At 40.2% G+C, this 24,055-nt stretch overlaps 1 protein-coding gene across 3 annotated transcripts in view; it reads right to left on the minus strand.

Annotated features, from left to right (window-relative positions):
* Positions 1 to 484: 484 nt before the first annotated feature.
* Positions 485 to 24,055, minus strand: part of grm5b (glutamate receptor, metabotropic 5b) — an 87,947-nt gene continuing 64,376 nt past the window's right edge. For all 3 annotated transcript variants that reach the window (XM_028464381.1, XM_028464382.1, XM_028464379.1), the window contains exons 9-18: positions 18,648 to 18,772; positions 18,368 to 18,536; positions 17,284 to 17,410; positions 13,461 to 13,578; positions 11,762 to 11,948; positions 9,287 to 9,445; positions 8,913 to 9,038; positions 7,599 to 7,781; positions 5,425 to 5,591; positions 485 to 1,816 (exon numbers count right to left, since the gene is read on the minus strand). In XM_028464381.1, the coding sequence (XP_028320182.1) occupies positions 736 to 1,816; positions 5,425 to 5,591; positions 7,599 to 7,781; positions 8,913 to 9,038; positions 9,287 to 9,445; positions 11,762 to 11,948; positions 13,461 to 13,578; positions 17,284 to 17,410; positions 18,368 to 18,536; positions 18,648 to 18,772 (2,442 nt within the window). In that variant the 3' untranslated portion in view covers positions 485 to 735. The remainder of the gene's footprint in view (positions 1,817 to 5,424; positions 5,592 to 7,598; positions 7,782 to 8,912; positions 9,039 to 9,286; positions 9,446 to 11,761; positions 11,949 to 13,460; positions 13,579 to 17,283; positions 17,411 to 18,367; positions 18,537 to 18,647; positions 18,773 to 24,055) is intronic.

Consider the following 24,055-nt stretch of genomic DNA (forward strand, 5'->3'; position numbering starts at 1 on the left):
ATGCAATGGGCTTAGGTTGGAGGTGAAAGTAATTTAGAGTATGAAACCCTACAGTATACCAATAACGTTAATGCAATGCACTTGTGTCATTAGCCTCGTAGATTTTATCATCACAGAAGAATCTATCCTTTTTTATATTTACATTGTCTTGTTTGTGTGTCCTTGCACATGATTGTGTGTGCGGTTCTATAAACACATACATTTATGCCCTTTGTTTTTTCTCTTTCTGTAGTTCTTACAGAGCATCTTATCGCACTATATATATATTTATTTTTTATCATGTAACCATCACCTTGTATGAATAAAACACATCACGGCAAAAGCACATTCTTCTACATACATTCACGATCTCTAATTAATTAATTAATAGCCAAGTTACCATAAGGCCACGACCTGAATCTAAATTTTAGTCTTTGACCCTCAGGAATGTTGTCTGATATTCCTGACCTCTGACCTCTGACCTCTGACCAATTTTTAAGTGGCCTTTTTTTTTTTTTTTTTTTTGCAGTTCTTCATTATCATTCATTAGTGACTTCACAATGAAAACACCACTGTAGCAGGAGACACACTTGCAGGTCACTGCAAACATGTAAACACAGCTAAGCGTGTCATTAAACCAGCCCAACAGGACGGTTTCATCCAAGGTCTGTCCTCCACACAGGGATGAATGATTACTTCATCCTTTCTGTGACATTTGGACTTCTTGATTTTTACTCTCTACTGGTTCTCTGTGCCTCACAGTGAGGAGGAGCTCTGGCTGTAGTTTCTGAGTGTCAGTCTGCTATACCTGGGCGAGGGTGGGGAAGGGGGAGGATGGGACGGAACCGGGGGAAGACACAGACCTGTCTCTGAGATTTGTGAGCTACTGCTGGATGCCAGAGAGTCCCGGAATGGTGACGGAGGAGTCAAAGCGATTAGCTCGTCTTCCATCTCTAGCCTTCTCAGAGGAGAGTCGGTGAGGCAGGAGACCAGACCTCCTCGCATGGGGGAGAAAGAAGGGGAGGCCTGTGGGTGAGGCAGTGGCATGGGGTAGGGTGAATGAGGTACAGAGTGAATGGGGCAGCCAATACGACCGGAAAAGCCTGATTCCACAGGGGGGAGGGGCTGGACGTCAGCGTAGGTGGTGAGAGTCGGTGGCATCTGCATTTCCGGCTGTAACAGATAGGGGTCGGTGGGATGAGGAGAAGAGGGGGGGTGTTTGTGATTTTGGGAGTGTGTCGGGGAGGGCGAAAGCATCATGTTGTTGAGCTCAGAGATGTTGGCAGTGAATCGGCTGACCACGCAACTGATCTGATCCATGAGCAGTGAACTATGGGCTTCTCTTGGTACGTCATCTATAGCAACCAAGCGACCATCACTTCCAGCCATGGCAGAGCCAATGCTGGGGGCCCCACAGCTGCTGCCACTACCCCCGCTGCAGGTACTACTGGAATACCTCGGAAGCCTCACCATTTGAGAAGGGTCCTCCCCCATTGCCGCTCCTACTCTCTGGCTCACTGTGCTGATAGGCGACGGTGTCTGTGGGTGGTAGGTGATGGGGTACCGTTCCTCTGCTTCTGAGACCTCATATAGGGTCTTGTTATTGTCAATGTGATGGTGGGAGGGCACCATTGAGGGGAGGGAGGGCAGAGGAACGTGTTGCGGCAGGTCGCCCCCACCACAGTACCGCTCCTCTGAGGTCTTAGAGAAAGGCTTGATAACAGCTGTCTGATTATTCTCCTTCTTCTTTATGTGGAAGGACAGACGCTGCCACAGGTGGTTGCCTCGGGAGCTGGTGCGCTCTGTCTGGGCCCAGGACACTGATTTACCGTTGGAGCTGCAGGAGAAACAAAGGTAAATGCAGATGGGATGTTAGCAGGATTATTATCATATGAATGTGGCTTTACATTTAGAAAACCATTCCGTAACACTTTACTTGAAGTTTTATACATAAGGCTGACATTACGCTGTCAATACAGATATTGACAGTGTATCTGAATAAGGTGTCATGAAGGCTGTCATTAAGTGTTGTTTGCTAAATTAAGACACCTTTTGCTGAATTAGGAAACCTTGGGAGCTATGTTGGCATTTTGGTGGAGGGATCTAGTGGGGTTAGTTAGGGTTAGGCAGGGTTAGAGTTAAGGTTAGGGTTAAGGTTTGGGTTAAGGTTAAGGTTAGGGTTAAGGTTAGGGTTAAGGTTAGGGTTAAGGTTTGGGTTAAGGTTAAGGTTAGGGTTAAGGTTAGGGTTAAGGTTAGGGTTAAGGTTTGGGTTAAGGTTAAGGTTTGGGTTGAGGTTAGGGTTAAGGTTTGGGTTAAGGTTAAGGTTAAGGTTAAGGTTAAGGTTAAGGTTAACTTTAAGGTTAAGGTTTGGGTTGAGGTTAGGGTTAAGGTTAGGGTTAAGGTTTGGGTTAAGGTTAAGGTTTGGGTTGAGGTTAGGGTTAGGGGTTAAAGCTGATATCGAGAGTTTCTGAGAAATCTATGTTTATGTATGATTCTTTTGAAATGCAAAAAACCACACCTCAATACCTTTTACAATACCTAGTCTTTTACGATGGTCTACTGCCGGTGGTCATTCATATGCATTAAGTCCCGCCTTTGTTCTACAGACCCCTATACAAATGGAAACGATCGCAGAGTGCGCCCAGCCAATAGGCTTCAACTTCATGTTTTTGAGACTGTTAATCAAAGTGAATGCAAACAGGTACATATGATTTTGGCTCTTACCTGACCCATAGATCTATATCAATGCGACCTTGTTATGTTCTGCTATGCACGTGCAGAAAAGTAGAGGCGTGGCTTCTGGTAGATTGAGAGAGGCAGTGGGAGGAAGTGAGGCTGTTTAGGGCGGGACATCGAGACGTTTCTCAGAAACTCCAGATAGCAGCTTTAAGGTAGCAACTAGCAGCACTTCATGACACCTTAATCATGCTAATGACAGGTATCATGTCATAATAATGACAGCGTAATGTCAGCCTTGTGTATACAACTTCAAGTAAAGTGTTACCAACCTGTCTATACTAACTATACTGTAAAAAGACCAAATGTTAGGTTTATACAAATTTAGTGTTTCAGGTACAATCATTCTACACTTCCTATTTAGCAACGCTAGTAGTATGAGGAAACTTAAATCCATAAATCAAAATAAATTTTTCTTGAAAAAGCTTAGTTAAAAAAAATATACTGAATGAATGCAGTTTTGAGGTTTCTGTTTTTACATTGGTGTTTAAAAATAACTGCTTTTTTTTTTTTTTTTACAGGAAACAACCCAGAATGCTATGCAGCTTATATGGGAGCAAGCTACGCAGCCTCTCCACATATGACACCTCTTATCTGAAAGGCCGATATGAAATCGAGAAGCTATAACATGCTACTGTGGTTAGATAGACGCTAAGCAGGATATTGCAAGATTTTAACTTTACTGATGAAAAAATTGTCCATAAATCAAACTTCCTCTACTAGAGTTGCTGACTGTGTCCTCAAATGCCCCGTGAATTACGTAAAACACAGCTAATTAACTAAGGAAACAAACTCTGATTTACTTAAAGAGGATCAAAGAGTGGTGAAGTGTAGCTTTTACACTGGTTCCAGTAAGAAACCCTTCAGAGATTTTAATGCTGGTTCACACAAAACTTGTTGTAATTATCTCATTATTCCCTCCAGCCTTCTTAATTCACATTTCATATCTGTCTGTGTCTGTTTCGTCTGCACAATGATATCATCTCAGACTTAACAGCTTCCAGCCCTGCCCTTAGGAGACAGACAGGTCTGAAAATTACCTTCACCCACAGCAGATAGAAGCAAAAGAGAGTTAAAAGGGAACAAAACTGGATAAACATTTTTGATTGATACAGATTGAGTCTTGTTTACCAAGCAGGTGAGCTGAAGTAACTTGCTGATGGACAAATATGAGATTTGAGCACACAATTTAGCTTCAGTCGCCTTCATGTTTTGGTCCTGTTCGATGTAGATGACTTTTTAAGACAACAATGTATGTTTTGTAATTGCAATTAAATAAATGAATGTATTTTAATGCATAATTGTGACCACCACCAGCCCTCCCTAAGGAAGGGTAAGAAACACTTTATTACAGGGAGGATATAAAAAGAGAGGGCAGTGTTACACCTAAGTGAGGGGGAAGGGAACAGGGAGGAAAGACTCAAGGTAGGAAATGGAAAGGGTGGGGAAAAGCTGATTATTGAGAGTGAGATGTGATGTTGTAGTTGTGCATATTGTGCTTATTGTGTTGTGTAATCAAGCCAGTCTGGTGACAAGTGTAAAACTTAGGTATAATGGTGTTAGCTGTGGACAGAAGGAAGGAGTGTAAGGACTATAACGCGATTCACCTTTCACGTCCTCTGTGTTTCACGGTTTTGTTTTACAGTGCAATTTTGGATGTATTTTTTTACAGCGTATGAACGTGCATTGTGTTCTGCGTCCTAATTGGCTAATGCTGCGTTCACCCACCAGCGACACATCCAACTCGGTGAGTTTCACTGCCTACTGAAGTGAGGAGCTGCTCTCCTTTTTCTCCTCTCATGAACATGAACCACCAGTGAAAAAAGCCGGTGTGATTACCGGCTATTGCTATCCTAGCGCAGTGCTACAGAGAGAACTTTTACCTGCTACTACCACCTCCTTGATGATTCACCTCCACGCCAAATCCTTCCTAGTCTGGTCCCGGTTCTAAAGGCCGTGTCATACAGCTCCAGGTGGTCACACACAGCTTCTACTCCATGGTTGAATGGGTGAACAGACCGATGTTCGTGTTGACGGCCTGACGTCAACGTCAACAAAGACATTGATGCGCTCGGCATAAATGTCTGATCGCTAGCTGTGTGATTGCTGTATGTTTGAAAAGAAGTTTGTTTTAAAATCTACAGAGGTTTGAACTTTGAGAGTGTTTAAACAAGAGAGAAATGTTAATTCCTGTCTGAGAAAAGCGTATAAAGTGTGTGGTGAGGGGTTTTATTGCCCTAAAATATGTATAATAACTGTAAAAAATAAAGCTGACTACTTTGAGGATTTCGCCTATTGCGGGTTATTTTTAGAACCTAACCCCTGCGATAAACGAGGGACTACTGTACCTAAAACAGGTATTTGGCATCAACACGTCTAAGGTTAAGCCCAGTGCAAGTTTTATCCCACAGTCCAAGGCATGCCAGTGCATCCAAGACCAATGTATGTGCAAGAACCACTACTGCAAACCCAAGCAATACAATTACAATTTCTCTATTGCATCACTCCATCCAACCTATTTCTCTGTTTATAGTTCTCTCTCTCTCTGTCTCCCTCATTCACTTCACTCTCCCATCTGTCGACAAGGTCTCTATTAACCAATTGTCTGCAGTTCATGCCGGGGTCAGGAGATCTGTCAAGCAGACTCAAGGGAGTTAAGAGAAATCAATCTATTAAAAAACACACACACACACACACACACACACACACCTGAGTGTCTCTGCAGTGGAGCCTCTACGTTTCCACAGATTAACCAGGCTAGAAGATCGGCTGGCAGCTGAGGATGATTTGCCATCTCCTACATGCATGCGCACCACCGTGCTAGTGGTGAAGGCACTGCGCACATTACGCTCAGGTTTAGCCAAAATGATGTACACCTGCAATGGGAAAAAAAAACAAATAATTACAACTAGTATTTTTATATCAATAATGGCCAAGAATCTTTTACAGCTTTAAATCTCTAAAATATGTAAATCATCTGTTTACACCAAGTACCCTTTTACAGTAATAAATGTACCTGCAAAGACATAAAGATTAGGGTTGGGGTCAATTACATTTTTCAATTACAATTACGTTTTCAATTACCCATGTTCAATTACAATTCAGTGATCAGCATTTTTTTCCAATTACCATTAAATTTTACATTATTTTTTATCCTCAGAAAGTCAATTACAATTACGTTCTAAATTACTTAAGTTTAAGTACAATTAATCACAATTACTGAGCCTGAAATGAATAACCTAATAAAAGTTGTTATTATAATAGGTTAAAAAAAAAAAAAAAAAAAAAAAAAAACTGTAAAATACACTAAAAACAAATATCTATCATCTAATTTCTCTCTTTGTTAGGCTTCCTAATCAACGGAAATATAGGTTTTAATATTTTTGGTGTGGGCATTTCAGACTTTTTTTTGTGTCAATTTCAATTTTTTTTAAATGATAAAATGTGAGAAAGCTTGATATGAAACACATTTTAGTAATTGTTATCTACATACACTACTGGTCAAAAGTTTTAGAACGCCACACTTTTTCTATGTCTTTTACTGAACATTATTCAGTTTATTGTGTCATTGCACTCTGAAATGAAAGCATGGAACAAATAAGCAATTTGAGTTGAAAAATAAATCATGGAAACCATGAATAATACTGTTCAGCTGGTGCACATGAGGGTCTGTTACCACAGTGTGTTCCAACACTGCTTCCACGCAGACAGAGGGGGTTGGAAGTAACCAAGAAAAGTTGGAACACCTGTAGGAATGCTTTCAAGGCTGATTCAGCCTTCATTACTGCAGAACAGTTTTAACTTGTTAACCCACTTTGTGTTCCCTGAAAAAGGCCTATTTGTATAATTCTGAAATGTAAATTATTTTTTAGTTTTGGGTAATCAAACCTTTTAACTTTTGGCTGTTCAGTAGTTATCTTTGTACTAGTTCAAGCTATTCAGTGGACTTGCATGACTTGAACTGTAATAAATAAGTGGGGTGTTCTAAAACTTTTGACCGGAAGGGTATGTGTAGAACTGTACATGGAACTGGAACATGGTTCTCCAGTTTTGCATTAAATTACACTTGGCAATTTCTATAGAATTTTCATGGCAATTATAATTATTAAGTCAATAATCTAAACTCAATTATAATTTAATTACGATTACAACAGCAACAGTTTTTTCATTTACAATTATAATTACGCCTAAATTGTAATTAATTATCAATTATGCAGTTACAATTATAATCGACCCCAACCCTGGTAATGACTTATATCTTTGATGTAAACCTGGTACATTTTCCCAACAAGGCAACACATTAAAAGAAGAAGAATATATAATACACAATACTGAAAAAACACATACACAACCAAGGGTGGAAAATGAATTAATTTACATTTCAGTGTTTTCCAAAGCTTAAAAATCTCATTGAACTGATAATGCTCATGCTTAAAATGACAGTATATGTTCTTAAACTGGCAATGTGTTCACAATAAATGAAAGAAAAGCAAATGAGGATCCTTGTTTTTCACATTGTCATTGATTAGTATTGATTATTTTCCCATCTATCTCATCTGTGTATTACGATCCCAACAACCCGAGCACATCTGCAACGGAAACCAAGTCCACTTTATGTGGTGATATCAAACCACTCCTCTCCTGTGCAGCAAAAAGATAAAAAATATTGAATCCATAAATAGAGTAGCCAAAATCCCCCTCTAGAGTCTCACAATCTGGGTGCAGTCATAGAAAACACAGCCACAGCTCAGTTGAGGCCACTTAATATTCACTATTCATGGCAGGACATTTAGAAAAGGGTATAAGTGACGTGATTGCAAAGTGAAAAATGTGAAGGAATCAATTAAGATCAATGTAGAAAGAGGGACAACTTCAAACCTTACCTTAGGTACAAACATGCAGCACAGGGCCACGGTCGCACTGAGGCTGACGCTGAAGCACATGGTGATTATCTTATAGTTGGAGCCAAAGTAGATCGGTACAAACGCCAGCCAGATAATGCAGGTGGTGTACATGGTAAATGCAATGTACTTGGCCTCATTGAAGTTAGCTGGGACATTGCGGGTCTACAGAGAGAAAGGAGAGAAGTAAGTCATATGCATTTCAAGAGCCACAATATATTTTAATGAATTCAAAAACAGAGGGGCAAACATTGAGTAGAATAAGTTCCCTCTGATGACTGTAAATTGTATTTTGTGCTGTATATTGAACTGAAAAAGAAATTGAATTTGAATACATTTACAGAGTCCTGTGGAAAAACACCTAGGGGAATCTCAAAATATATTGAAAAACATTATGTTAACATTTTATTCATAATTCTCTGACTTCACCATGCTTTGCAAGCAAGTTAAGGGAAGCATGAGGTTATTCAAGTTTCAGCCATCACAGCTGCTAGGGTTTGCCAGCTCTGATGTTCATAAACACAGAATAAACACAATTGATTTATGTATTTGTTTGACCTGCAATGCGTTCCAGCTTGTTTTAATATTCTCTTCACGCACCATTGAAAGTGGAGGGCTGCAGACAACTGATAATCAAGCGCTGACCTGTTTGGAGTAACAGAATTTCATTTTCTGCTGTTTAAATGTTTTAGAGCAGGGGTTCTCAACTGGTTTCAGCCTGGGACCCACATTTTGCCACTCTTTTTTTTTTTTTTTTTTTAGAATTCTTCAGACCATGTTTAGTTTTTCAAAAATAGCTGTTGAAAACGCACACATACATAAACTTTTTTAAAACATAAATCTATATATTTTCGTCTGCAACATGCATTTCACAGCATGCCTGTCAAAAAAGGTCCAACATGAGAAACATTAAGTATTCATTTATTTTTGACCAGCTGTCCGTGATTTAGGAAACTTTTATATTCATGTCTTGCCTGAAAAACCTTTCTGCTACAGAGTAGATTTACATATTTTACAGATGTTTTATCACAGTGACTGGAGCCTTTTTTAGTCTACACAGTGACCCCTGGACCACCATCAACACCACAAAGTAACACAATGCACTACATCTTTAACAGGGATTTGAATCCAGGAACTTCTAACTGTGCAAGCAGCAGAAGTGGAAAGATATTGCAGCCTCAAGCACTTTCTGTGATACAGAGTAGAGAATGCACTAAATTACTGTAAGTAATTTAATAATGTACTAACAATTTAACTAACTATTGGATTTGTGAGAACAAATTCGCCAGCTCATACCTTGAAGGCATAAAAGGTGCAGCTGAGGATGAGCAGGCCGTTGTATCCCAATGGGGTCACAACGCCAAGGTTTGTGGTGTTGCAAATGAGGTTGACCTGGCGGATGCTGGGGTAATCATGGATCACCTGTAGTTAGAAAAAAAGACCATGTTCAATAGCTCACAATACACCATTTGTACGAAAACAAACTTTAAAAGAAAACTCCAAACCATAATTCCTGCTGGTGAGAGATCAATTGCTATCAGTCATACAGCAATATACTTCAGTCAAGTTTCACACACTACACATTTCCGTATAGATTTGTGAAATAGTCTCCAAAAGCTTGGAGATTAACGTCCTTTAACTCAAGAGTCAGAAACGTACAAAAACCTCACCTCAGGGGGCTCCATGAGGAAAAGAGCCACAATGATGCCCAGCTGCAGCAGTATGAGAAGGAAAGCGATGATAAGCTGAGCGCAGGCAGACATGAAGCGAGGTTTCTTTGTGCAGATCTTCTTCTTGCTTCCTGCCAGGATCCGGGCAATGCGGTTCGTCTAATGTCAGAGCACAAAACATCATCAGTACGATGAAGCACACACTCTCTTAAGAAGTCACTTAACTTTGGCTTTATGTGTTTTTAAATGCAATTAAACATGTTTAATCAGTATCAAAAACAAGACTATTAAAAAAAATGCACACGTGTGAAAATATGTTCATTAAGGTCAAGTTAATGCTAAATTAATCCTGCAACCACACGTTTAAAAATAATGATTGGGCAGTGAGAGGACCGTCCTTATGACCCATTCTATTAGAGTACTGCACCACTCAGCAATCTACATAAACTGGAAAGATACATTCCTGCAGCTACTCTTAGCCCAGATTGGGGTCAATTATCTTTTTCAGTTACAATTACGTTTTCAATTATCCATGTTCAATTACAATTACAGTGACCAGCATTTTGTCCAATTACAATTAAATTACAACATTGTTTTTATCCTCACAAAGTCAATTACAATTACGTTCTCAATTACTAACATTGAAATTAAATTAATCACAGTTACAGAGCCTTTAATAAATCCTTCCACTTGTGTTAGCTTTCTGTTAGCATCTCTTATGATAACGGGTCGGTTTGACCCATGTCTTAAATCAGCTGTAAAATACACAAATAAATATGATCCATCATCTAATTTGGTTTTTGTCTCTTAGTTACCTTGTTAGGCTTCCTAATCAATGAAAATATTGCTATTAATATTTTTGGTGCGGACGCCTTTTTTTTGTCTTTATACCCCTAGAAAAATGATGAAAATGATCCTGAAGAGAAGTGACAGGTAGTGGGAAAAGTTGATCTGAAACATTTTAATATTTATTAAATAAAATTGTGTAAGTCATAGATCTGTGAAATGTTTCCACAGGTTTGCTTTTCATTACAATGTAATTTACAGTTTTTATAGGTTTTCAATGACAATTATAATTACAAAGTAAATGATATGGACTTAATTACAATTCAATTACAATTATAACAGTAACAGGTTTTCCCAATTAGAATTACAGTTATTATTACATCATAATTGTAATAAATTAACAATTACACGATTACAATTATGATTGATCTCAACCCTGAAACATGCACACGGGGATGAAAATATTGACAATTAAAAGCAAACTGTGTAACTTGTGGCCACTAGGGGCGCTAGACCGATAACTTTCACGCTGCAGCAGTGTTGCAAAAATCAACAGTCAGTCAGGCCAGCGTCCCTTGTCTTTTGATTGTGTATGCAGACAGTTGACCTGGAACTTCAGGGATAAGGATTGGCTCTAAGGGCTGGGGTGTGAAGCCCCTTTCACCGAGGGACCCAGCATGTGAGGGGTCGCCCACCCCCTCCGATGCCCGGCAAAGTGGGCCGACAACGCGATGTTGAGGGGAAGCGCCACTGACGTGGTGAGGCGGGCCGAGCACCTGGTCTGCGGCGGCGGGGAGAAGAGTGGGCGGTGGCGGCTGCTTCTCCAACCCATACTCCAGCCCATACACTGTAGCAGCAGCGCGAGCCCAACCCTGAGAGCCAATTCTTAACCCGAAATTACAGATCTGACTTGCCGACTTCCCTTACTAAAGAATCCATGTTTAACTGAACTATCGTGGCAATTACTGCACCATTAACCCAACACAAAACTACCATATTGTGCTCTTTTGGCTGTAAACAGAAGCTAACTCTTTTCAGCTGCCAACAGCAATGGCGCCGGGTCGGGAAATGCCCGTATGTTGTGACGTCACGTGGGAACTATACAGTATATAGCTGAGCCTGTGGTCACGTGACTGCTGTAAAGTAATCACGTGACTGCTGTAAAGTAAGTAAAGTAATCACGTGACTGCTGTAAAGTAAAACTTCTCCAGGCATTCTCCAGGTCACATGACCTGGTGAGAGACGGTCCATCTCCTCCAAACTTACATAGTCGGTATTTCAAGAGGGAAGTCTCGCGAGGAGCATTGATACTGTCAAGCGCTGTATATTGGCCTGAGGAATCATTTAAAATAACTCATGGGTCAACTCTGTAGGTCAAAAAGTCTGCGGTGTGCCTTTAAGGTCAGGGTAATGCTAAAGTAAATTAACCCTGCACCCATAGTTCTAAATAAAGGGAGTTTGGGCAGTGAGAATTTGGTCCTTATGACCCATTCTATTGGATTAAAACGCTACTCAACAATCTACCTAAAGATATCTAGATAAAGACTGGAAAGATACATTCCTGCAGTTACTCTCTGTTGGTTGATTATGTCCCGTGTACTTTTAGAGTCAGGATTTTTCCACTCTATCTAACCCCTCTCACAATCACTACACTAATGCTTGATCACTAATCCTTCAATCTGAGCTCACCTTCGTGACTAGAGCGGAGTAGCTCATGGCAGGGGACAGGCCGATCCCCAGTCGCTGGAGATAGCAGAGGATGACATGAGGTTTGGCTATGAGGCTGAACGTGCACATGTATCCCAGGCAGATCCCTGCTAGTATTATGTAGCACAGCTCCCTACTAGAAGATTTTACTACTGGTGTGTCCCTGAACCTGTGTGCACATAGTCGGACAAACACAATAGAAAATTATGGCAGATGTCAAAAATACACAACCTTCATCTAGACCACATGGAAATGTTGGTAATATGTTTTTAACATTTATCTGTTGGCTCCATAAATGGAAAAACACCGATAAAAAAATGCCATTTTGCATTGACTCCAATTGTGTAGATGAGAGCAAATACAAAATGCCATAAAAAAAAAAAAATCTGTTTTGGAGATCAAATTCTGATCTTTTCCAATCATCAAAGAAGAAAAAGAAGAAGAAGTATCATACAGGATAGCAATAGCTGCCTAGCCCCTAATAACAGAATCCTATAAAAACAGAGCAAGATCAAAATGCACAGTGACGTGCCGTCAGGGTAGGCAAGGTAGGCAGTGCCTACCCAAGGGTGAATTGATATTTTGATTATTTAATTATAATTTTTTTTTTTTTTTTTTTTTTTTATTAGAAATTATTTATTTTTCCATTTCCAATAGCCTACAGTACCTATAAGTTTGAAAGTGTCCGCATTTTGTGCATTTCATAGCCCAAATTACTAAACAGCGCTGTTTCCTGGAACAGCTGCAGTCTTTTCTTTTTTTTTTTTCGCTCCGCTGCAAGGCAGAGGGAGGCCACGCCCCCTCCCAAAGGCACGTCGCTCTTCTGCCTCCGTTCTCATTGCGTGAATTTACGTGTTTGCGCATGCGCAGTCAGGTCCCCAATGTGACATCAATTTACGCGCAAAGGCAGCGTAGAGAGCTGCCTTTGCACATAACTGCGCTATGCTAAATGCTATACGTACGTTCACAGCACATTAGTGAATTGATGACACGTGACTGCTGCTGCTACGTTCTTTAACTAGTGGGCGAGTGACAGCACTAGAGACAATAAAGAAACTTTGTTTTGAGGAAAAACGACAGCTTTTGAAAGATGAGATCAGCACCTGAGCTACCAGACCTTCAGCTAAGGTAAGGTCAGAACATGTTTCATACTTTTCACAGTGAATGGTACAAAAGGAAGGATTGGCTTTATGGATGCTCCTCACTGAGGCTGTTCTGAGTTGTCATTTTCTCTGTGTTTCTGTTTCCAACACAAACAACGGATGTGCTGCCGTGTCATGAGATATATCTTGTTGGGAGAGTATGGAGGCTATATTAAATAATTGTTTATGTTTCTTTAATGGTGTTTATGATGTTGATTTTGTTAAATGGCTAAACACTTGTTCATGTGGATCTTATTGGGGTTTTTCTTTCTTATTATGAATTTTATATTTTGATAAGAGCATTGAGATGACTTTGTTGGAAATTGCTTGATACAAATAAAATTGATTTGAATTGAATTAACACTTGACAGCAGAAACATATGAAATTGTCATTGGTGGTCTCAATTTGCAACATGCCTACCCAACCCTAGTGGTCACGGCACGTCACTGAAAATGCATACTGTACAGTCAGGAATGTGTCTCTCTGCCTTTTTTTTAATCTTGTTTATCTATTTTCCATGATTTTCAAAAGTTGTTACCTGATAAAAACTGCAGTAACAAAAAACGTGGCCATTAATCCCAAGCAAGCGAAGACCACTGCGGCGATGGGTTCAGGGTCTCCCCACCGCAAGTACTCAACAGGAATGGGATCGCAGCCTTCCAACAAACACAAACAAACACAAAAGGAGAGCAATTATCAAAAGAAATACACATGTTCTGATTAATACTGTGGTTGAAGCCTGGCCTTTGTATTCTGAGCAACAGCATGCACAAGGAAAGGTCACATGTTGATCTGGTTTTCAGGTAAGAAAAGCCTTGACAATTAGGCAACAATCCTACAGCCATTTTTCATTTCATGGAGTATCGTATCAAATGTGATCTTCTATTACACCTTTTGTTCTTCCTTCATCAATCATTCTGCCCCTCTTTATTTCCCCTAATACCGCTCTTATCTCTTTAGATCCTTATTCTTCATACCTTGTTTCCTAATTTTGTCTCTTCATCTCTGCCATCCTCACAGACTGAAATATAACGTCATTTATTACAGGGACAGTTCTCATTAGGATCTGTCCTGATACTTTTTATAGTTTTTCATCTTGCACAATTAGGACCGAGGAACCTGCTTTTAAAAAATGTTTTCTGCAGACACACATAAGCACCAGTCACATGCAGTCAGGGTAGGCAAGGTAGGCAGTGTCTACCGAAGGGTGAATTGATATTTTGATTATTTGTTTTATAATATAATTATAAATGATTTATTTTTCATTTTCAGATAGTCTACAATACCTATAAGTGTGAAAGTGTCAGCATTTTGTGCGTTTCATAGACCAAATGACTAAACATCGCTATTTCCTGGTACGGCTGCACAGTCTCGCTCCGCTGTAAGGCAGGAGGAGGCCACGCCCTCTTCCAAAAGCACATTGCTGCTCTGCCTCTGTTCCCATAGCGTGTTTTTATGTGTTTGTGCATGAGCAGTCAGTTCCCCAAGATGAAAACCATTTACGTGAAAAGGCTGCTCTCTACGCTGCCTTTGGACGTAACCATGCGATGCTAAATGCTATACGTACGTTCACAGTGCATTAGTGAATTGATACAGCGTGGCTGCTTTACGTTCTCTAGCGAGTGGGCGGGATAACACTACAGGCAGGATGACAGCGCTAAAGACGATAAAGAAACTTTCTTTTGAGGAAAATGACAGCTTTTAAAAGATGGGAGACCAACACCTGAGCTACCAGACCTTCAGCAAATGTAAGGTCAGAAAATGTTTCATACTTTTCACAGTGAATGGTACAAAAGGAAGGATTGACTTTGTGGATGCTCCTCACTGAGGCTGTTCTGAGTTGTTGATGTTGTCATTTTCTCCGTGTTTCCAACACAAACAACGTATGAGCTGCCGTGTCATTATATATATATCTTGTTGGGAGAGTATGGAGGCTATTTTGAATAATTGCTTATGTTTCTTTCATGGTGTTTTATGATGTTGATTTTGTTTGATTAACACTTGCCAACAGAAACATATGAAATTGTCATTTGTGGTCTCGATTTGCAAAGTGCCAACCCAACCCTAGTGGTCACGGCACATCACTGATAAGCACATATACATTTGTACAACTAGAAAGAAAAACGAGAAAATATCTGTTAAAATGATTTAGGCAATGTTTAAGATGTATTTAACTCTGTCATCAAACTTGAGGATGTTCGGTTTGGGACACTGTGCATTGGTGTAATTACAGCTAAAATGTAACACAGGTGTGTGTTTGTGGCTCACTTAAAGACTAACAAAAGATGACAATTCAATTTCAGTGAAAAAACATACAGGAGGAAAATAATTATTTTTCTCATCAGATTCAGATTCAGAGCTGTATTTATCCCCGAGGTGGTTTGTTCCCAATAGACCAGATGTATTTCTTCTCCATTTTTATTTATTTATTTGATTAAATAAATTGATTTGTAAACCCTTACAATTTTATGGACCACAATGTCAATCTCCTTCTGTTGCTTCAACAAAAACAATTACATATCTGAATGGTTTTCATCCTGTGCTCTCAGTGATAAATTGTTGACATGGACAGAGCTTTGTTCCACTGCACTTAGATCATAGAAGATGCCGTGTGCATCATTTACCCACTGGTGAATTTAGAAGAAAGGGACACTTTTAAAGTGTCAGTCAGTTTTAAGTTTGGAGGCAAACTCATCTAAACGCTCACACTCTGAGAATATTTTCTGAGGAAAGGCTCAGATTTCAAAGCTTATTCTTCTCTTTTCTGCTCCATTCTCTTTTTCTGACTGCTGCTGATGTCATAGCCTCCATTCACGCAGCTTATTTTTGATAAAATGGGACACATATACGAAGAAACTCATATAAACTTTTGTCCACTAGCCATTGGTGGAGGAAGGAGTCGTGAGTAGGGGGAGGTTATACCAAGGAAGATTGGATTATAGAACAAGTAATGATAGTTTCAGTAACTGAAATAATAAATAAACACCTTTTGGAATCAAACTTAAAAGGGACTCAAACTAACAGCTCTGGGCATGCAAACCTAAAGTTATAACTCAGCACCGTCTTTTCAATCAAATAAATCCAGACAAAATAAAAAAATAGTATTAGTGTTGATTTACAAATTTGGGGACGCGATAGCACTACTTGAGAGAGAGAAAGTGGAACATTATCAAACAAAAACAAAAATATGGGGGTTTATAATGTCTATTTTTAGGTAAAAATTATAATAATGATGATGATGAAAATGATCTTGATGAAAACATGAATAAAAAAACAGGGGTCAGCCTTGGTCTCACACCAGGTGGGAGAATCATAAAAACTCTAGAAATAAATTCATTCAGGTGGCACTAAATACAGTTTAATTCCACTTACTGTATGTATAATATGATTATTTGAAATGTGTCTCATTCTTTCCATCATTTTGTTTTATAAGTGTTTTTTTATAGAATTCTCAGCAAAATGTTGTAGTCGGACAAAGGAGGTACTTGGATTAAGAAAAAAGGGAAAGTGGGTTCTTCAGCCATCAAAATTTGAGAACCACTGGATTAACTCATACCTGTGCTAGTGTTTTAATAATTCCATGGATTAAACTAGGTGTAGTAAACCATATTAGATCTACCCCCACATCTCCACTGCCTATGCTAGCTAATCTACAAGCACCCACTATCCAACCATTGGTATTTAGTTTAATTTCAAAGTTGACGTTTCATCATCAATACCAAGAGTCAGCCAGATAAACAAATTTATCTTCGACTCCACATAATTTTGTAGAAAAAGCTGCCCTTGTGCTAAAATTGTTCAAACAATGGGAATAAATGAAAATGGACAGAGGGAGTTAATAGCAGAGAAGGGAAGAGACTGAGAGTGTGACTAATGAAGAGCTTGTGGTAATAATGTTCTGTGATGAGACACTGGATACACAAGAGCTCTCTTGTCATTCTTGTTCCATCTAATGTCCTCTGCCTTTCACATGAGGGGACGTGCTGATGGTAACAGAAAATCACGTCTGTGAATGAGTAGTTTGCTAAGTGGGCTACATGTGTAGGGCTGTGTGAAGGCAACCCAAGGGCTGAGTACAATTATTTGTGAAATATGTACTTTTCAAAGCAGCATAAAATAACACATTTTCTCCTATATATAAATATTTTACGAAACTGCTTGTGGATGTTATCTACCCTTTGATTCTATAAGTCTATGGTGAGATTGAACAACATCAAAAACAACAAAGCTTGCAAAGTTTCACATTTTCACACCAAAGATATTTTTGCAATGCTTTCACAGTGGGCAGTATTGTAAAAGCAGGGTTTCAGAAATTGAAACGTAATCATATTTCAACATGCATACACAGTGCAAAGACTGACCTGTGAGTCCATCATTAGGCCAGGATCCCATTTCACAAGCTCGGCACGTGTATTCATCAAAAACAAACTCATTCTCCTTACAAGGTGTGCACGTCCAGCAGCAACTGACTTCACCTTTACGAATGACCTAGAAATGGAAAAGAATAGCAGACTCTCTACTGTATGCGTACATGTTTATTTGTGATCCGATAATGGTATAAATATATCCATTCTATTTACCATTAGGTGAGATGGGAATGTATAGTGTGTGACATCTTTAGATTTAGCAGAAAGTACTAGTTTGTGCTAGTATAAATTAAATTAATTCATGAAAGGTAATGTAGCCTATTTTTAATACATTTAAAGAACTTGTTTTTTGGTTGATGGTTATTTACTGTCATTCCCCTTATAGTTTAAAAATTTGGAATAAAAACAAAAGGCTCAGTCGGCCTAGCAAGTCCAACAACCAATGAGCAGACTTATGCATAAAGACGAAGAAATCTTTAGGATCAACGTCCAAGGACAGATATACTGTACGGTAATGGTTAAGGAAGTGAGCTTGTAACCGAAGGGTTGTCAGTTTAAATCCATTGTGGGCCAGTACTGTGGGACCAGAAGCAAATCTGCTTCCAGAGCTCTCTTGAAAAAGAGTTTATTAATCTTAATGAGACTTTCCTGGTTAAATAAAGACACAAAAAATAAAAGAAATATGGATGAATCAGCAACAAAGAATTTATTGAACATGACTTAATATAATTATACTACTTAATTTTCAACTTTTTTTTATCACTTGGTAAGCAAATGGACTATTTAACTATTAAAAAGGGGTCTTTATACAACTACAAAAACTAACCATCTGAAGAATTCTCTTTGTGTTAGATTTTAATCATCAAAAACAAAGAAAAAAAAATACATTAAAAAAAAGACATTTGGATATTCTAAATGTCTGCTTTTTTATTTGGATTAGACTGAATATATTGAGTTCTATTAAAATGTGTTACCTGTTTCAAAGCTCATTACGCAACACACATTCAACACTCAATTTGTATAATGATGACACATTTCATGCAATCGCTGTAGCCTCAGATCTGACTTGTGGCTGTACCTTTATCTGTCCTTTATCACAAGGTTCACTGCAAACAGACTTGATGAAGGCGTCTTTGTTTGGCCAGATTTCATCATCATCTATCTTCAAGCCTCTGTTGTCCCAACTGCCAACATTAATGTAGTCAAAGTAGTCCTTTCCCATCTTTTTGAAGTTCATTATTTCATATCTGTGATAAAAATAAAAAAAAAGAAGAAAAGTAATACATATAGTGCAAGCTCTGAGAAGGAATTGGCCAAAGAAATATCAGCAGCTGAGATATCTCAGTTAAAGTGCCCACCTGCCAGGTGAGTCCCCATTTTCATCAAACAGGATTCCCTCCCCTGACACACCGGTGAAGTTGGTTTTCATTAGGAAGTCAAGCAATGTAGCACCATCTATAGGTCGCATGGCATCACACAGACCCTTACAACACAAACATAGATACAATCTCTGAATAAATGGTCAAAAGAAGATGATTTTCAAAGCATATAACATGAGTTAGAGATCATCTAAAGTCAAGGAACAACCAGAATAGTAGTTCAGAGTCACATTGTAGTTCCAACACATTCACATAAAGCCATACCGTTCCTTCCTCAGATGGTCTTTTTTTCCTTCCTCTTATAGTACACATTGAAGTTAGACCTCATGTTCAGCTTTGATTCACATTTGATCAAGAGTGAGTAAAACTAGTGTGTGAAAAAATGTAAAGGGTGATTACAAAGGCAGGGAAACCAGGCTAACATTCCAAGGGACACAATGTGACCATGTCCAATTACTGGATTTAAAATGCTGCGGGTCAGATATGCTTCTGTTGCTCTGAGTAAAGGGATTGCTAGCCCTTCTGTTGCAATTTCAGAATAAAAGGCCAAAAAGGAAATATGCCCCGGGTGATTAGATGTATTGAAGTGTTTTTATATTTTGTGACATTCCTACTTGCGATCCATTCATCATTTATATCCTGTGTAACAGGAAAGCTAGCACTATGCCAAAAGAGTGCAATGAGCACACCTATATATATATATATATATATATAATTTTTTTTATGTATGATCATTAGGGTGGTTAAGGAAATTATTTTTTCACCAAATTTTGCCAGATCGCTTTTTGCCTTGTTCCATTTGACAATGTAAATATCTGCACCAAAAATGGAGTCAATTGCTACACATTTAAGCGTGGCACAATTTTCACAATGTTGAAGTTTTTTCTATATTCAGGAATAGTATTTAAACTGTTCTGTTTCAAGTATTTTGTTTATTGAAAGCATGGAACAACATCGATACTGGCTCGACAAGGCATATATGCTTTTTTTTGGTTATCATTTCAGTAGGTGTTACGGTCAGCCAAGCACAACCCAGATGCAGTCAAACATATTTATTTGAAGGCTTTCCAAAAACAGTGTGTGAGCAATGAGCAAATGTAAGTATAAAGTCCAAATGAAGGGAGGAGGAGGAGTAAGCCCCCCCCCCAAGGGACGGTACTGGACGGTCCAGGGATGTTGGGATGGAGCAGTGAAAATCCCGGATGAGCAAGGGGTCCAATATGTCTCTGGCAGGTGCCCCCGACCTCTCCTCTCGGCCATAGCCGTCCAAGTTGACTAAGTATTGAAAACCCTGACCCCATCGGCGCACAGCCAGGAGCCAGTGGACCATAAAGGCTTCCGCTCTATCAATCAGCCGTGGAGGAGGTGGAGGGCTGGACTGAGGAACGAGTGGACTGACCTTAACAGGGTTAACCTTGGAAACATGAAATGTACGGTGAATCTTATATGTACCGCAAAAGGACTGATAAGAAAAGGGCCAATAAACTTAGAGACCAGCTTTCTGGAATCAGAGAGTAGAGGCAAGTCACGAGTGGATAACCATACTCGCTGTCCCGGAACATAAGAGGGTGCCGGAGTCCGCCTCTTGTCTGCCCAGGACTTACTGGCTGCTGCTGTATGGAGAGGGTCCGACGGGCCTGGGTCCACATCTCCTGCAACGCCTGACAAAGACCTGCGCACAAGGCACACTAACCTCTCTTTCCAGGGCAGAGAAGAGAGGCAGTTGATAACCATAGGAGCACTCAAACAGGGTGAGCCCAGTTGAAGAGCAGGATAGGGAGTTGTGGGCACATTCTGCCCAGACGAAGTTCTGACTCCAGGATGTTTGATCCTGCGAGACCAGTATCCGGAAGGCTGTCCCCAACTCCTGATTCAGCCGCTCGGCCTGGCAATTAGACTCAGGATGGGAACCAGAAGAAAGGCTGATGGAAGCTCCTATTAAAGAACAAAAAGCATGCCAGAAGTGAGATATGAATTCAGGTCCTCAACCTGAGACCACGTTGCTGGGGAGTCCATGTATACAGAACACCTCACGCAACATGATCTGAGCTAGTTCCCTAGAGGAGGGCAGTTTTATCAAGGGAACAAAATGCACCATTTTGGAGAAGCAATCCACAATAGTAAGAATAACAGTGTTGCCTCTGGAAGAAGGCAGACCGGTGACAAAATCTAAGGATATATCAAACCAGGGCAATGAGGGAACTAAGAGCGGCTGGAGTAAGCCAGCCGGAGGTCGTCTAGAGGTTTTAGCACGGGCACACTCTGTACAATCGCCTCAATACTCCCGGACTTCTTTCACCATCCCGGGCCACCAGAACTGCTGCCACACCACAGTGTCCGTTGGCCTCCAGGATTACAGGAATGTGAGCGTGAGCCCACTCGATGACTTGTGGTCTAATACCTTCAACCACAAACAAAGGGTTAGAGGGACATCCTGTTCGGGATATCAGCTCCTACTTGGGCCAGCTAAACCCTGTTCTTGATGTCCCAGGTAACCATCTCCCCCACCCGATGGTTACACAGTACTGGTTCCAAGGGATTCCAAGTCTAGGTCTACTTTGGACAGGCGGGAGAGGGCATCCGGCTTGATATTCTTCAACCCTGGATGGTAGGAGACTACAAAGCCAAAGCGGTTAAAAAACAATGAACATCAGGCTTGACACACATTTAACCATCGAGTCGATTTAAGATACTCCTGATTCTTGTGGTCAGTCGACACCACAAACAATTGTTCTGCCCCTTGAGCCAGTGTCTCCACTACTCCAAGGCTACTTTTATTGCCAGAAGCTCCTGATCACCAATGTCATAATTGCGCTCGACAGAACTCAGCATTCTGGAAAAAAAGGCACAAGGGTGCACCTTACAGTCGACAGAGCTCCTCTGAGAGAGCACCGCCCCCAAACCAACATCCGAGGCATCCACCTCTCCAACAAACTGGCTCTGCAGATCCGGAAGCAAAAGAATGGGAGCAGAAGTAAACAAACACTTAAGATCTGAAAAAGCCTTTTCAGCAGCACTAGTCCAACAGAATTTGACTTAGAGTAAGTAAGTAAGTAAGTAAGTAACATTTATTTCTATAGCATCTTTCACAGACAAAAAGCCACAAAGTGTTTCACAACACAGTTTAAAAGAAAAACAGTACACACAGTATAAAAGGCCAAGACAACATAACATCATAGCAGCCCAAAATTAGCTAATTAAAAGCTTGAACAAATAAATAGATCTTAAGTTGGCCTTTCAAGGTGTCAACAGAGTCAATAGAACGAAGAGAGAGCGGAAGCTTGTTCCAAAGCCTTGGAGCAACAGCCTGGAATGATCGGTCTCTCCTGGTCCAAAAATGAGTGCGAGGAACCATCAGCAGATTCTGACCCACAGACCTTAGAGCCCGAGCAGGGGTGTAAGGTGGGATCAGATCACTAATGTAAGAAGGAGCCTGACCCTGTAAGACTCTGAAATCTAGAACCAGAATTTTTAAATGTATCCTAAAAGACACTGGCAGCCTATGGAGTTATTTTAGAATAGGGGATATATGAGTCCTCTATTTGTCAGAATTCTCGCTGCAGAGTTTTGCACTAATTGCAGTCGAGACAGGTCCTTCTTGTTCAGAAAACAAACTATTACAATTGTCTAAATGTGAAGACACAAAAGCATGAATGATGAGCTCCAAATCATTCTGTGACACCATTTTTCTAAGTTTAGATATTTTCCTTAGTTGGAAGAAGTAGTTCCTCGTCAGCTGCTAACTGTGCTGCACTAATGACATGTCATTGTCAAAGATAACTCCCAAGTTTCTCAGACTTGATTTAGCAGAGTGGCCTAAGTCACCCAAGTACTGTTTAATCCCTGGAATTGAGTCATCAGGGACAATAATCAGTGTTTCTGTTTTGCCTGCATTGAGCTGCAGAGAGTTATCACTTAGCCCTTGTTTTATTTCCACTAAACAATTGAGTAGTGAGTTTAGCTTCTGGATCTCAGACGGCTTAAAAGAGCAGTAAAGCTGGATATGATCAGCGAATAGGTGGTAAGACACATCACAAAACCTTTGGACGATCTTTCCCAAGGGAGCCAATTGCAACAAAAATAAGACAGGACCCAAAACAGAGCCTTGAGGGACTCCAAACAACAAATCCGCTGACTCAGACCTTATTTGTTTAGCTGTCACACTAAAGATAAATATGAGAAGAACCACTTTAGAACTGACCCTGACAGTTCTACTTGATTCCTCAATCTTCTCAGCAGGACCTGGTGGTCAACAGTGTTGAAGGCTGAGGACAGATCCAAGAGAACTAGAACAGTGCAGTTTCCAGAATCAGCAGAGGATGTGAAAGCATGAAGTGGTGCAGCAATAGAACTGCAGTTCTTAATGAAACATCTGTAAAAGTTTGAGAACCCTAAAAACCTTTGCAACTGGTTGCAGTCTTGCAGTGATTTTAGCTGGATGTATCTCCAGGTGGTCCGTGGATATGATACAGCCTAAGAAGGGAACAGTGGTAGCATGAAACACACACTTCTCTGCTTTAACATACAGGTTGTTCTCTAATAGGACGGTTAGGACTGACCTAACATGATGGATGTGAGTGGCCTCATCAGGAGAGAAAATCAAGATGTCATCCAAATAAAGAAAAACAAAATGATCCAACATATCCCACAGGACTTCATTTACCAGAGCCTGAAATACCGCATGGGCATTAGTCAACCCAAATGGCGTGACCAGGAACTCGTAATGACCGCTGGGGGTATTGAATGCTGTCTTCCACTCATCTCCCTCTTTAAAGGTGCAATCCGCAACTCTCAAATCCCTCTCTCCCTCTCCCTCCCCGTTGCTCTCTTGCCCTGCCTCCAAACTTTCTAAAGTCCCTCCCTCAGAGGAGCAAACAAGCTAACGTTAGTCCGACATCACAGTAATATAACATGCTCTGTTAAAAGCATATTACTGCAGCGCTTCTCTCTCTCTATGTGCACAAACCTCAGCAGCAGCAACAACTCAGTGCCACTTACAGCAGCTCATACGGAGGCTGCTGTGCGCACATGAACACATGCACCACAGAGTTCTAGTGAAACAATTAAAAATCAAAAATAATGTAAATTGAGCAGCAGTAAGTACCTTTCAAGCAGAAAAGTCACCAATTTCATGCTATACTCCTCCAGACCATACACTGTAAAAAAGACGATGCTCTAGCTCTGAGAAAGGGGGGGGGCTTGTGATCAACAGCTGTCAGACAGCCCATCAAACACAATCCTGGCCTATGGGGGAAGCGATTAGGCTTTATGTTTGTTAAAAACTTCCTGTATATCGCAGTACTCACTGGAAACCCTCTCCAAATCTGGATTTTTCACTCAAAATCACGAGCAAATATAAGTAGAAAGTCCAAGCAAAGGGTAACCTT

This window comes from Gouania willdenowi, chromosome 13 (assembly GCF_900634775.1).
Source record: "Gouania willdenowi chromosome 13, fGouWil2.1, whole genome shotgun sequence".
Classification (NCBI taxonomy): domain Eukaryota; kingdom Metazoa; phylum Chordata; class Actinopteri; order Blenniiformes; family Gobiesocidae; genus Gouania; species Gouania willdenowi.